Source organism: Takifugu rubripes, chromosome 2 (assembly GCF_901000725.2).
Source record: "Takifugu rubripes chromosome 2, fTakRub1.2, whole genome shotgun sequence".
In the NCBI taxonomy this organism is placed as follows: domain Eukaryota; kingdom Metazoa; phylum Chordata; class Actinopteri; order Tetraodontiformes; family Tetraodontidae; genus Takifugu; species Takifugu rubripes.
Genome location: NC_042286.1, coordinates 10,094,407 through 10,107,515, shown reverse-complemented (window position 1 = coordinate 10,107,515; position 13,109 = coordinate 10,094,407). Strand labels below are relative to the sequence as shown.

The 13,109-nt window shown below is 43.5% G+C and overlaps 4 protein-coding genes across 5 annotated transcripts; 3 read left to right on the top strand and 1 right to left on the bottom strand.

The window, feature by feature from the left end:
• Positions 1-49: 49 nt before the first annotated feature.
• On the bottom strand, positions 50-2,881 carry slc10a1 (solute carrier family 10 member 1). 2 transcript variants are annotated; one of them, XM_029832724.1, is made up of 5 exons: positions 2,715-2,881; positions 1,183-1,589; positions 910-1,114; positions 703-845; positions 50-595 (listed from the first exon to the last, which is right to left on the bottom strand). In XM_029832724.1, exons 2-5 carry the CDS (start codon positions 1,566-1,568, stop codon positions 379-381), a joined length of 951 nt encoding a protein of 316 aa, XP_029688584.1. In that variant the 5' UTR covers positions 1,569-1,589; positions 2,715-2,881; the 3' UTR covers positions 50-378. The 2 variants fall into 2 exon arrangements, with proteins under 2 accessions (XP_029688584.1, XP_003962651.1); XM_003962602.2 differs by having other exon boundaries at positions 667-845; positions 2,715-2,868.
• A 1,155-nt stretch (positions 2,882-4,036) lies between these two features.
• Positions 4,037-7,018, top strand: LOC101062892 (protein max-like). The gene is made up of 4 exons (XM_003962439.3): positions 4,037-4,202; positions 5,149-5,256; positions 5,658-5,781; positions 5,870-7,018. Exons 1-4 carry the CDS (start codon positions 4,167-4,169, stop codon positions 6,046-6,048), a joined length of 447 nt encoding a protein of 148 aa, XP_003962488.1. The 5' UTR covers positions 4,037-4,166; the 3' UTR covers positions 6,049-7,018.
• A 585-nt stretch (positions 7,019-7,603) lies between these two features.
• On the top strand, positions 7,604-10,567 carry LOC101062229 (ras-related protein Rab-15-like). Its single transcript, XM_011616669.2, has 7 exons — positions 7,604-7,840; positions 9,193-9,244; positions 9,318-9,378; positions 9,447-9,524; positions 9,601-9,690; positions 9,791-9,856; positions 9,938-10,567. The coding sequence occupies exons 1-7, from the start codon at positions 7,717-7,719 to the stop codon at positions 10,094-10,096; spliced, it is 630 nt and encodes a 209-aa protein (XP_011614971.2). The 5' UTR covers positions 7,604-7,716; the 3' UTR covers positions 10,097-10,567.
• Positions 10,568-10,638: 71 nt separating this feature from the next.
• On the top strand, positions 10,639-12,070 carry gpx2 (glutathione peroxidase 2). Its single transcript, XM_011619278.2, has 2 exons — positions 10,639-11,211; positions 11,359-12,070. Exons 1-2 carry the CDS (start codon positions 10,990-10,992, stop codon positions 11,710-11,712), a joined length of 576 nt encoding a protein of 191 aa, XP_011617580.2. The 5' UTR covers positions 10,639-10,989; the 3' UTR covers positions 11,713-12,070.
• The last annotated feature ends 1,039 nt before the right edge of the window (positions 12,071-13,109 follow it).

Sequence of the window (13,109 nt, the reverse complement as noted above, 5' to 3'; positions counted from 1 at the left end):
GCATGATGGGTCTTTTTCCTTCGGATTTAAGCAAAGAAAAATAAAATAATGTGTTAATATTTGATTTTAATACATTATTTCGCATACAAACATGTTAAAATGTCTTCAGAACAAATTCTTACATCACAGTTTGAACAAAAATTACAAATAATATAGATTTTTCTTAAGACAATGTACACTTACTCTAAATTACAAATAATAGGGATTAGCAGCTAAGCAGAGGTCACCGTGAGGGGTCACGACCTCGGTCACTACTGGGACGTCCTCGCCTCCTGTTTGGTCTCCGCGCTTTTGTGCGCGCGTCCGTCTGAACGGGGAAATGACGTGGGACAAATCTCCCAAACACAAAGTGCAGCTGTGCTCTCCAAAACCACACGCTCAGCTGTGACCTTTGCCCTCCGCCTGCTGTCTGACTGTTAGGTAACATCTGTAACACAGCGCCAGCAGGACGGCCTCGGTGCACTGCGCTGCGATGTATACCAGAGGGAAGAGAAACATGGGCCCGATGACCTGCGGGGGGAAGGCCACCTTCAGGATGACGATGCACAGCTGGATGTTTTGACAGCCTGTCTCCATGGAGATGGTCCTGCTGCATCTGCGAAGAGGTCACTGTTTAATCGGGGCCGCTGGCTCAGATTTGCGGCGCCCGGATTAAAATGGACTCACTGTGCGCTGAGTCTGCACGCGACCGACATAAAATACCCCAACATGAAGCCGATCAGAGGCATCAGCGCCGCCACCAGCAGGATGTCGGGCATGGCGATCATCCACAGCACGTCTTTGACGGCCACGGCGGACAGGACGGACACCACGATGCTGGAGATGATCAGGACGCCGAGGCCCACCTGTGGACACAGTTCAGACAGACTGACTGACACTCTGCCGGGGCGAGACACTCTCCCAGCTCACCTTCTTCACCATCGGGGAGTATTTTGGTCTGTAGTGATTGATGAGGATGCCGACGGCGCAGGGCACCAAGGTGAAGACGAGCGCTTTCATGATGCTGCCGTACGGGACGGCGTTCTCCAGTCCGGGGAACCCTTGGCAGAAGATGTAGAGCAGCAGAGGCATCATGCCCAGGGATGCCATGCAGGAGCACGTCGTCATGACGATACTGGGAGTGGAGAGAGGAGATCTGTAATAGACCTGACTATCATCAGACGGTGGTCGTGGGCGGTTCACCTGAGGTTCATGTCACCCTTGAAGGCGAGAGAGAAGATGTTGGACAACGTCCCCCCCGGGCAGCAGCCACAGATGAGCACCGTCACGGCTTTGATGGCGTCCATCTGCAGGAACTTGGCCAGGCCGAAAGCCGTCAGGGGCATGATGCCGAACTGGGCCACCAGCGCGATGGCTACCCCCTTTGGCTTCAGGAGGTGGGCCTTGATTTTGGAGAGCTCCATGGTGCAGCCCAGAGAGATCATGGTGATGAAGAGGATGGTGACGGTGAAGATGTCAATGGTTTTGTTCAGGGCGGGGGAGATTTTCAGGACAAACGCGCTTCCATTGCCGGAGAAGTTTCCTTCACTGGAGATGGGGAATGTACCCAAGACTTCGGTGGTGTTCATTCTGGTTCCCTCACACAAAAACTACAGCAAAAGAATGAGCGTGTCTACATTTAATCATATTTATGCTCAGTCGCGCTTTGATTCATCAGGGATTATCAGTTTATTATAGTATTTCAAACCAGCGCTTTCAAATGTCAAAATTTATCTTTTTTTTTCTCCAAACAAATCACACAATAAAAGGGGATAAAAACAGGCTTTGTTGTGGCTAAGGAGAAATAAAATCAGAAAGTGAGGCAGTAATTTAGGTTTAAATCTAGTTTGTTCAGTCAAACTGTGGTAAACCAAGATTGTGACTCAATTCTGGAGCATTTCATAGTGAACTATACACAGTTTATATATTTTCAAGTTAAACTATTTCTATTTTTTAAAACTAAATCTGCATTTATCTACTAAATCGACACTTACACGATGTATTACACTATTGATCAGATGTCAAAACAACTTCCCGGTTTGATTAGTTGAGATATTTAACAAAAATGTAGAGGTCTCAGTTTCATTTAAAAATGTGCGCGGTATTTTCACATCACACCTTCCTGGGTTTTTGGGGTTTTTTTTGGTTTTTACATTGAGCCCCCGCGGGTATCTGACCTTCCTAGACCTCCTTCTGACCTTGTCTTAAACCCATAATGGCTGTCATGGTGGTTTTTATAAATGTCTGTCAGAGGTTGAAGCACCAACATGCCCAACATGGATTCTTCAGTCTCTACAGTGACATTAGACATCCAGATTAATGAAATCTGTTGTAAAGAGTGAATTAGTTAATATTTCAATTATCTAAATTTTAGTGTCATTAGAATATTAATACTCAAGGAGATGTATTTTTTATGATTCAGTATCTGGTCAAGTATTAAATCTCTAATGTCAGTGTGGATACACGTCTGACCATGTATTCATTTTCAGGCCATATGAACAGATATAAATCATCAAACACCAGCATTCCATTTAAAACACAAGACATATTTGATTGGTCTATTTCTCCAAAGTGGCACTAAAATTAAAAATAAGAAATTCTGTTCAGTGCTACACAAACGCTTTAAAATAAATAAATAAATAAATAAATAAATAAGTGTGTCTTTTGCTGTAAATTGCTGGTACAAAACTAACAAATCAGCACCTGAGATTAAAGAACAATCAGTGAGGTCCTACCTTGACTTCAGGCCAATTCACTGGGCTCCCCTCCACTTGTTTTCAGCTCGCCTCACATTCTTGTATCTAAGGCCTTTTCTCACTGTTCCCCCACTCTCTCTCTCTCTCTCTCTCTCTCTCTCACACACACACACACACACATGCTCCCCTCCCTCTCACATGCACTCATGACCACTGCAGGACTTCTCATGATATTCATGATGTTTCCAAATAAAACAAAAAAAGGAACCATGAAATTGTCTTCTGTCTTTTGTGAATCATCTGTTTACACAGAATTCTGGTTATTTAAAGCCAGCTTGTTGAAGTCAGCTCTTGTCTCTGCTATTTATGAGGCCCGTGGGAAAGTTTGGCATTGGTGGGCTCGACTGTAATTATCACAGCGACAAACTTTCTTCTTCACTTGGCCTTGTGTGTAAACAGACCTCCAATGAATATTATGCAACCTGGCAGACAATTCAGCAGCCATTAGTCTTCTCAGAAGGGGCCCTTCTGTCATCAGACCGGGCTGGTTTTGTTTCATACTCTCCTCGTCAGACACATCGGTCCAGGCTTGAACGCCGTGTTCCTAATCTCCAGTGTGTGCTGGAGATTAGGCTTTAAAACCTCACAAGCTGACATTTTGTTTTTAAATTGGGATCCGGAATTCTTCCACATAATTCCAGTAAAAGAAAACAGCGGGCAGCAGAAAGCTGTGCTGGTGAAGATGGAAGGCCTGGATGGGTTCAATCACCTTTTCCAAAGAGCAATAAAAAGAGCAGAACAAACAGAAAACAAGCAATGAAACCACATAAAAACTAATGAGCCTTGAAAGAGCGAAACAGCAATTAATCCTCTGTTTCTGACTGAAAACTGATGTCAGGAAAAGTGGTTTAGATGTAAGATTAATGGACAAAAAAAAACTTGATCAATTCAACTGGTTTCTCTAGCAAACCTTACTGCAAATGTGAATGAATATTATCAGCTTATATTAACACATTTAACATGCGCAGATTACTTTTAATGTGAACGAAAACTCATATAATGTATCGAGTAGATTTTCTAAGATGCAAACCATCTTTAGAAAAAAGTATTCAGGACATTCAATAGCCACGGTCGTTAGAGGTTTAAACAAGTGTGCTCATCACCATCTGATTTGCAGTTAAAATAGTTTTAAATGAAGTCAAGACAATTTGAGTTATCTTTGGTGCGTAAAATGTACTACTTTGGACGGTGTTTCCGTTCCAAAGCAACCAATTTGCTTCTTTGGGTGGATGACTTCATTACCCACAAGCCCTCCGTTTTGCGCATGCGCTGTATATGTTTTCCCGTCCATGTGCAGTCAAATCACGTGTGTAGACGTTTTGCTGCTCGTCATGTAGCTCCTGTAGCAAAGCACCGCAGGAGATTTACTTGTTAACCGTTGTCGCTGCAAAGCAGCTTATTTGTTTTCTTTTGTAATACTTTTACTGAAGAATGAGCGAAAACGATGACATCGAAGTCGACAGCGATGTATGTGGTTTAGTTTCCTTTTAAAATAGCGAGGCAAATGCTTTGCCAAAAGCAACTTTAAAATTCCCGTCGCTATCTGATTTAGCTAACTAGCTAGCTGGCTACATTTCCTGTAGTTGATTTGATTTTAGGGTTGATTGGGAGATACTGACTTCCAAAATATTCATTAAGCGGCTTGTAAATAAACCTAAACAGTAATGTTGTAAATAGTTATATCGTTCAATGTATTGCGAGTTGCGATTGGCACAAACATATTTCAGCTACCTGTGGTTCGAATTTTACTGCGCATCTATAGTCATAGTTACAGTACGGATGCTGGGAAGGGCCGAAAAGGCTTAAGCTTCTCAAAGACGACTTGTACGAATGGATATAATGCTAGAAATTGTATAAACTGGTTTATTTTTCTCAAATATAACGAGGGTGATATCTAACAAAGTATTTTCGGTAGACTCTGAATGTTTGAGACAATTACTTATGAAAATAATAATGCCAAGCGTTATAATTACGTTCCCTACATATCAGTTTATTATATGTACACATTACCAACGAGCTGAAAGTGTATTTTTTTAAAGTTTCACTGGCACATGCCTGCCTGTTTTTATACACAAACTGTAAAGACATATAGAAACATATGGAATGAATGTTTTCATTCTCCTTTCGTTCAAAACGCTGACCCAGGAAACCAGTAAAGTCATGGCTTTTTTGGTGCTTTTGCCCTCATTTATTAAGATTGAATCTGACCATCTACAGCAACGTTAGTTCTAATTAACCCAAGAGAAAAATATTCACACATATTGTAGTACAGCCCATGTTTTTTCAGTGTATACTTTTAAACAAGCTGACTGAGGCAATAGTGTACCGGGTTCATTTAAAGCAGCAATGTTTACATATACTATATTTACACAATTCTCCTGGAACTTTCTCAAGTTGACCTTTTTCTTTGCAGGCAGACAAACGAGCGCATCACAACGCGCTCGAGCGCAAACGCAGGGATCACATCAAAGACAGCTTCCACGGCCTACGAGATTCCGTGCCTGCTTTGCAGGGGGAGAAGGTGTGTAAAAGATAGATCTGTAACACAGTAAAGAATAAAGGAATAAAACAGTGTTGTCTGTATTAACTGGGTCTGTTTCTTTGAAACAGGGCTGTGGCGATTCATGGACTAATCGACCTTATTACTTTTACTCCTTAGCCCAACATTAGCCTCGGGGTTATCAACTCGCAAAACATGTTTCTGTTACAACGCCATTACCGACAGAAATGTAGCACACTATGCACTGATGTCTAATAGTGGTTAATCTGACTTGATTTAGGCACTCGTGGCCGCAGCTGTTTGCCCCCCCAGCGACTGAGTGAATGATTGTAGTCGATAGGTTCCACTTGATGAAGCCTAATGAGAGCTGCATCCCTAAACACCGGGAAACGTGAACAAACTCTGCTTGTTTGAATCTTCAGGCTTCCCGAGCACAGATTCTAGACAAAGCCACCGAGTACATCCAGTTCATGAGGCGGAAAAACCACACTCACCAGCAAGACATCGACGATCTGAAGAAACAGAATGCGGTGCTGGAGCAGCAGGGTATGAGGGGCAGTTCATGATACCTTACCAAAGGTTCTCATTTATTCTCTCCTTTTGTAATTGTGCTTATGTGCGGCTGCTCTCACAGTTCGTGCACTCGAGAAGGCCAAAGGGAACAGCCAGACAAACTACTCTTCTGACAGCAGCTTTTACACAAACCGCAAAGGCAGCACGGTGTCGGCCTTCGACGGGGGCTCCGACTCCAGCTCTGAATCAGAGCAGGATGAGCCTCCCAACAGGAAGAAGCTGCGCGGAGAGCCCAGCTAGATGCTGCCAGGCCCTGCTTCTTCAGACAGACTCTTTGTTTCTTTGCCCGCCAGCTTCCTGTCTGCGCTCAGATCTGAGAGCAGGTCAGGTGACGAGTTGAAGACTCTGCAAGAAATGCTTTCAACCTTCATTTTCCCTCCAGGCAAGCGTCATATCAATCCTTTTGTCCCCCCCCCCCCCCTCCATCCTGTCCCCAAAAAGAGGCTGTACTGAAGTTTCTTTTATGCTTTTGAAGCATCTTGGTAACCATTAATAATCAGCATATAAGGCTTTTGAAACATTACATATCATGATTTGTTTTTCTCTTTTGTTGATAAAAAAAACGTGAAAAACATTAAGAAATGTTTTAAGTAATTTGACCATCATGCCATAAATGTGAATATTCTTTTGAAAAATGTCCAAAACACAACAAGTCAGCTTCAGTTTTGTTTGCTGAAGTGTATTTTTGTCCACTTGTACATCTTTGTATTCAAAATTATCGCTTTATTTATACCGATGCCTCGAAAAAAGCTCACTACCCCTGTTTATGTCTCACTTCTCATTTTTAATGTTGCCTTTTGACAGCAGGATGGACATTTAGACCTGCGGTGCAGCTGTTTTTCCTCTACTTTGTTGATTAGAAATGAGAGAAAACAGTTTCAGACTGGCAACAGTATCCTAACGATGGTTACTGAGTGTTTCAGTTAACGCTGACCTTCTGTTTGCTCAAAATTCAGTGTGAGATGTGCAACACTGTCTCCTCCCAGCCTCTGGAAAGAAAAGCTTGTCACTGAAATATTTACCTGTGATCGGAACACATTTCTCTGCTTTCTAGCTGCTTTATTCAGAGATGAAGTAGTTTGATCAATTTTTTTGTTCCATTCCATGGAAATTACAGGTATGTTGTACATACTGCCAATGGTTGTCTTCCAGGATAAGGCATACCTTAACTATGAGACTCAATAAAACAATTTTATCCTTTTTAGATGTATTTGTGCCATCATTTTATGACTTAACTGGGGAATAATGCATGATGTCAATCAACTACAGTCAGATAAAACTGTAAGAGGCTGAAAAAGAGGTTGAGACTGGGCATTCTAGACTTGAATCTATGAATTATATTAATATCTAATGTTAAATCACAGATTTGACGCCTTCATACCTATGATGTAGAAATGAATGGCAACGCACCAAACTTCACTGGTGTCGTTTTATTCTGAAAAACATTGGATTTGTTAAAGTAAATGCTCCTTTTTTTGGTAAATAAGCAGGTTTTCCCACGATGGCTGACGTTAAGTGGGTTTTCTGACTTCAGTAACTGATTAAATTTCGGTTATGATGAACTTGTTCCAGCTGACGCCTCCAGTGCAGGAGGCCCTTCGACAGGGATGCAGTGATGCCTCCATGGACCGTAGGAAATCTAATCTTTTATAATGACAGCACACGTCACGGACACAATATCGAGGCCGCCATAAAGCGCGTGAAAGTACTAAATAGTACTGACTGAGTTTATTATCAATGTTAGATCTTTAGAATTTTTAAGCCTAAGGGCCTTTTCACAACAGCGACTACAGTCGGTGAAATTTCCGACGCCCAGTAAATACAACTCACAGCACCGCTGAAGTGCGGAGTTCAGGACAGACGCTAAATGAGAGAGTCATGTTTTCTTTTGTGTTTTAAGTTGTTACAATGGCCAAACAATACGACGTCTTATTCAGGCTGCTCATGCTCGGAGACTCGGGGGTTGGGAAGACCTGCATGTTGCGCAGGTTCACGGAAAATGAATTTGATTCTTCTCATATCTCCACCATCGGTAAGTCCAAACTTATGTGACGTCAAAATGGTTTGGTTGCAGCGTCACGAAATACACCAAAAAGTGCATTTAAAAGAGAAATTCGGAGTCTAAAACTTTGAGTTTCACTGTGAAGCAGCGTTTTAAAAAATATATATAATTTAAAGTGAATAAGCAGGCTTAACTTTTTGTTAGGATTAGTACAAAATGCCCCAGGACACAACATCAGTGGAACCAGGCTAACTGGAAAACACTAAAAACTTTTGCGCTAACTACATTGACAGATATGGCAGTTTCTGTGTGTAACACTAACAAGTGTAATGAAAGTGCCCTTTTTTAGGTTTAATTTTCCACCCATTTGAATGAAAACAGAAGAATGTGAGAGGAAAAAGGTCAAAGAAAGCTCAGACTGTTAAATCTGCAACTATGGGCTGCAGATAAGCCAAAGTGTTGCTGTGACATCGTGACGTACATTCAATATTTAAAAAAGACCCAGGTTTGCATGTTGAAAAGTCTCCAAACAGAAAATGAAGGCTGATGACCGACGTGGAAACCAGTTTGTTGCCGGAGGATTAGAGACTGACAACATGGCTCAGATGTGTGCACAGTTATTCCCTTCAGGGCTTTTATTCAGATCAGCTCTAATAATGTTCTTTTCTCCACCACACACTATCATCATTTTAATAAAATGACCCCCGCTGTGGCTGTGTCTGCTGCAGGGGCTTTACATTGTAGGTCAAAGACATTAATAAAGGCCCAGCTTCTGTTGGGCTTTAATGTGATGAAAACACCCTTTTTTTCCCAAACCAACGTCTATAAAAAGCTGCATCTTACAACACTGCAAGGAAAGTTCAACGTTTCAAAGCTGTAAGGAAAGAAAGAATGCTTTAAGAAATGATAATTCTAAAATTCCACCACCGCCACCACCCCCCAACAACCCTCCCCCAACAAAAAAAAACAGGTTCTCCTGCATTTGAATGGAATAAATTTAAAGTTTCTTTTGAGTACACGCCCCAATATCACGTCCGGATTATGCAGAAACGCTCCCAACGCATCAGAGGAATGAGAGCTGTCAGTTCTGCCAGCATGTTAGCGTCCTGTTCGGAACAGATAAACACGACTGTCTTCTTTTACAGCCATGATCTCCTACCAGGTAAAATGGAAACCTACGACGAGAGCTACGCCTCGTAGTCACAATGATTCAGATCTCGACACTATTCAGTGCCTGAGGCGTTATTCTTCAGGGCTCCTTGTGCCTCCTGGTAGCATCCGTTAAGAGTTGACCAGCATGTAAATCTGCCCAGGTGATTCCCTGCTGCACCAGGACTCGCTTCCTTCCCTGAAGTGAACAGTTTGTTTCCTCTTGTCACCAGGAATCGACTTCAAGATGAAAACCCTGGAAATCGAGGTACGAGTACAGATATGGTGAGTTCATACGGCCGCTGCTGGGTGACGGCGTGCTGCTGGCGTGCGTCACCGAGTGTCTTCTTCCGTGCAGGGACACGGCGGGTCAGGAACGATATCAGACCATCACCAAACAGTACTACAGGCGCGCGCAGGTGACCTCGGCAAACACTGACGTCGTCATGGACGGCAGGTTGGGTCTCTAACGCCGCTCTGTGTGCAGGGGATCATCTTCGTCTATGACGTCACAAACCAGCCGTCCTTCCAGCACGTCGCCAAGTGGGTCAGTGACGTGGACCAGGTGGGCATTGTGTGATTAATTCAGCCCTCTCGTGAGATCTGGAGGACGTTGGTGATGCGTTTTGGTTGCTTGGTAGAACGCTCCGGACACGGTGCAGAGGATCCTGGTGGGAAACAAATGCGACGAAGAACTAGGGAGGCAGGTGACGAGAGAGCAGGGAAGCAAGGTTTGATCACGCAAATCTGGACTCTTTTTAACTAGGAAACTTCACGACACAGTTCTATCACAGTTCCACGAATAAAGCAAAACTTCACGGTGTCTCGCAGCTTGCTGAGAATTATGGGATGGAGTTCTTCGAGACCAGCGCCTCCACTAACAGTTGCATCACTGAGGTAGGAAACAGTTTTTCGCCAAGATGACGCTGGGCCCGGCGCTCATTTCTTAGCCATTTTCCCACTTCCGCCTCCCTCCAGTCCTACACCCGTGTGGCACAACTGGTGCTGCAGGCGCACAAGAGAGACGTGGACTCGCTGTTGGGGTCTCTCGACGATTATCTGGACAAGGTCGCCCTGGAAGACGACCGGGTGCTTCCGCACATCATTGGTGACTCTCAGAAGAACTGTGCCTGTTAAAAAAGAAAAGACATTTTCCCACATCTGCTCTGTACACAACAGACTCAGCTGCAACCGGATTTAGATGTAGTTACCAACGCCAGCCAGTAGAGGGCAGTATTTGTCGAATGAGCATGACGTAGAAGATGGTGGAAAAGATGGATTAGTTTGATTTGCACCTTCACTTTATATGAAAGGAATGTAACAGGCACTATCCTTATGCATATATGTGTGCCGATTTATATAAAGAACGTCTTCATAACAAGGCAGCCAAAGGACAGAGATGAATTATTCACACCTTGTAATTTCAACCAGAATTTCCTCAAGGGAGACGAGGCTGAACGCAGTACATGTTTAATTGATCATCCCGGATGTCCATGTGAAGTTTTATAACAGGCAGGTGGTCCAATGCATTGTCACTTCTGCGTGCCAGATCATTTTATTGGAATCAAATTGAATTGTGTAAGTTAATAAATTCAAATGTTCACCTGATCGAGAGTGTTACTGTGGTCCTGGGAGCATTTTAGGACGTTGCTTTATTTATTTTCCTATAGCCCGCTGTGAAAGCTGATCCAGTCTTACATTTTTGATAACGGAGACGACAGACACGTCAAAGGCCCTGAGGCTGAATGATGTGTTACAGGCTGCTTCTGACACGTTCCAATTAGTAAAATAAGTTAATGGTACCGATTCAGAGCTTTTTCTGTTAAAATATGTAGCTGCTTGTGTTTTGGGTGGCTCTATATCCAGTTCCAGCATCGATCGGGGCTTCAACAGGTATTACGTGTCAGCTGAGGATCGGTTTCTTGCAGAGCCATTCGACACCCGTGAAAGGCAGCTTTCTCTCGACTCAGGTGACCTCAGGCACACACTCGCATCCCCACCACATCCAGCGCAGAAGCCCAGGAGCCGAGATGACCTTCATCGCCAAGACCTTCTACGACCTGAGGGCCACCACGCTGGAGGGCGACTCGCTGGACTTCAACGTGTTTCGGGGACGGGTGGTCCTGATAGAGAATGTGGCCTCGCTCTGAGGCACCACCATTAGGGACTTCAGTGAGCTCAACCAGCTTCAGAGCAAGTACCCCCATCGGTTGGTGGTTCTGGGGTTTCCATGCAACCAGTTCGGGTATCAGGTAAGTGCAGGAAATTTGATCAGTCTTGAGAAGGAACTTTGTTTATTTGCAGTTTGTGAATGACGTCAAACTTGTATCGGTTTTAAGAGTTTTTACAAATGAAGGAATGTCAGGAAATATTAAAGAGAAATGGCTTTTGTGTTGCAGGAGAACTGCTCCAATGGTGAGATCCTGCCGTCCCTGCAGCACGTTCGCCCAGGCAATGGGTTTCAGCCCAACTTCACCCTCTTTGAGAAGTGTGATGTCAATGGAACAAACACGCACCCGGTCTTCGCCTATCTGAAAGACAAACTCCCCTACCCTGACGACGACCCCAGCTCCCTCATGCAGGACCCCAGATTTCTCGTCTGGAGTCCCATCAACAGGACCGACATCTCCTGGAACTTTGAGAAATTCCTAATCGGGCCAGAGGGAGAGCCATTTAAAAGATACAGCAAAAAGTTCCCCACCATTGACATCGAACCGGATGTTCAGAGGTTGTTGAGACTAACCAAAACCTAAGAACACCACCCCAACATCAAATGCAAAGCTGTTGTACGCTGCTTCACAATTTTAAGCCTTATTAAATGATGATGGTATTCTGAAAAGCTGAGGGAATATCAGCTGAGGCCTCATAAGTGCTTAGAAGAAGTGGAATCAATAGTAATTATGCAACATAAACGATCAATGACAGGATTAGACAGATGGTGGCATCATTTAGGATTAAATTGACCTTTTGACTCTTGTCTTGTGCGTGTGCGACCAGCAGGCGGTGCTATTGCTCTGCACTGGTGACTTCGGTTGCACCTTCATGAATTAACATTCAACACACACTTCCTGGTCTTCGTTGATGAATTTACTGGAATAAAACGTTAACATCTGATGATCTCACCGCTTTTCACTGAAATCTTTTCTTGGAAGAGGTGTTTGCTATAAATACGTACATCTGAGGTGGAGAGCTGAAGTAAATAGATGTCATGTCAAAAACAGCCCCGAGTGGGCATCGTAATGAGGCTTAAAATAAAGTAGGTAGAATATGTGATAACAATGCGGGTTTTAAGTGCACTCTAAATCACTAAATAACTCACAGGATTCACCTGCATTATGCATCCGGTCCGCACGCTGTTGTACGTTTGGCGCTTTTCCTCTTCAGTGCCCGTGCAGACACTTGGATCTATGCAAGATCTGCAAGTCTTGTATAAAGCTACTCTGCGTCATCCTAAATCACGCATGTAGAAGCATCTGCCGCTACTCTGCCACTTGCCATGCGCACCTTTGGTTTTAAAAATGCACAATATGCGTTTGCCAGGTCTGCAGATGCGCGGCGGCTTCCATTGCACGACCAGTGCAGCCGATGTGGGGGAGCTGCAGGATACACGGGGCAAATAGTTGTGGCAGGTTGCTGGGGCGACGTACAGCATCCGGAGAGTAACTTGACACAGGTTTACATCGGTCCTATATACTACCTCGTGGATGTTCGGTCGGTATTTAAATATCTATGACGTTAAATTACATGAGAAACATTTGAATTGTGCCCCAGTTAAAGTGAGGGTGGGGGTCCACGATCACCTTAACTGGTGCGTTGTTTCATTAATGTGAGGGGCCTCTCCTCCAACTTCTATACAGAGGGGCCCCCAAAGATCATTAATGCTTTAAAGATGAATCACTCGTATTCTAATCTTCCATGGAGCTTTTTGCGCTTGAAATATTTAAAACGAATTAAAAAAAAATCACCATTTTTGGAATACTGTTAGACAAAACAATATCCAATATGCAAACAGTCATAATTGCTATTTATCCAAATCTTTTGAATACTGACAAAAAGTGAATCTTCCAGCTGTGCTGTTATAAACATTGTGCATATTTTTTCCTAGTTCGAAAACGTAGTTTAGAGAAGATAACCTAATGAATCTGGAAAC

Coding starts and splice junctions, on each gene's coding strand:
- LOC101062229 (XM_011616669.2), top strand. CDS start 7,717: ATGGCCAAACAATACGACGTCTTATTCAGGCTGCTCATGCTCGGAGAC. Junction 9,525..9,600: donor GGGTCAGTGACGTGGACCAG/GTGGGCATTGTG, acceptor GTTGCTTGGTAG/AACGCTCCGGACACGGTGCA. Junction 9,691..9,790: donor CGAGAGAGCAGGGAAGCAAG/GTTTGATCACGC, acceptor GGTGTCTCGCAG/CTTGCTGAGAATTATGGGAT.
- LOC101062892 (XM_003962439.3), top strand. CDS start 4,167: ATGAGCGAAAACGATGACATCGAAGTCGACAGCGAT. Junction 4,203..5,148: donor ACATCGAAGTCGACAGCGAT/GTATGTGGTTTA, acceptor TTTTCTTTGCAG/GCAGACAAACGAGCGCATCA. Junction 5,257..5,657: donor CTGCTTTGCAGGGGGAGAAG/GTGTGTAAAAGA, acceptor TTGAATCTTCAG/GCTTCCCGAGCACAGATTCT.
- slc10a1 (XM_003962602.2), bottom strand. CDS start 1,568: ATGAACACCACCGAAGTCTTGGGTACATTCCCCATCTCCAGTGAAGGA. Junction 1,115..1,182: donor AAGGGTGACATGAACCTCAG/GTGAACCGCCCA, acceptor CTCCACTCCCAG/TATCGTCATGACGACGTGCT. Junction 846..909: donor ACTCCCCGATGGTGAAGAAG/GTGAGCTGGGAG, acceptor CTGTGTCCACAG/GTGGGCCTCGGCGTCCTGAT.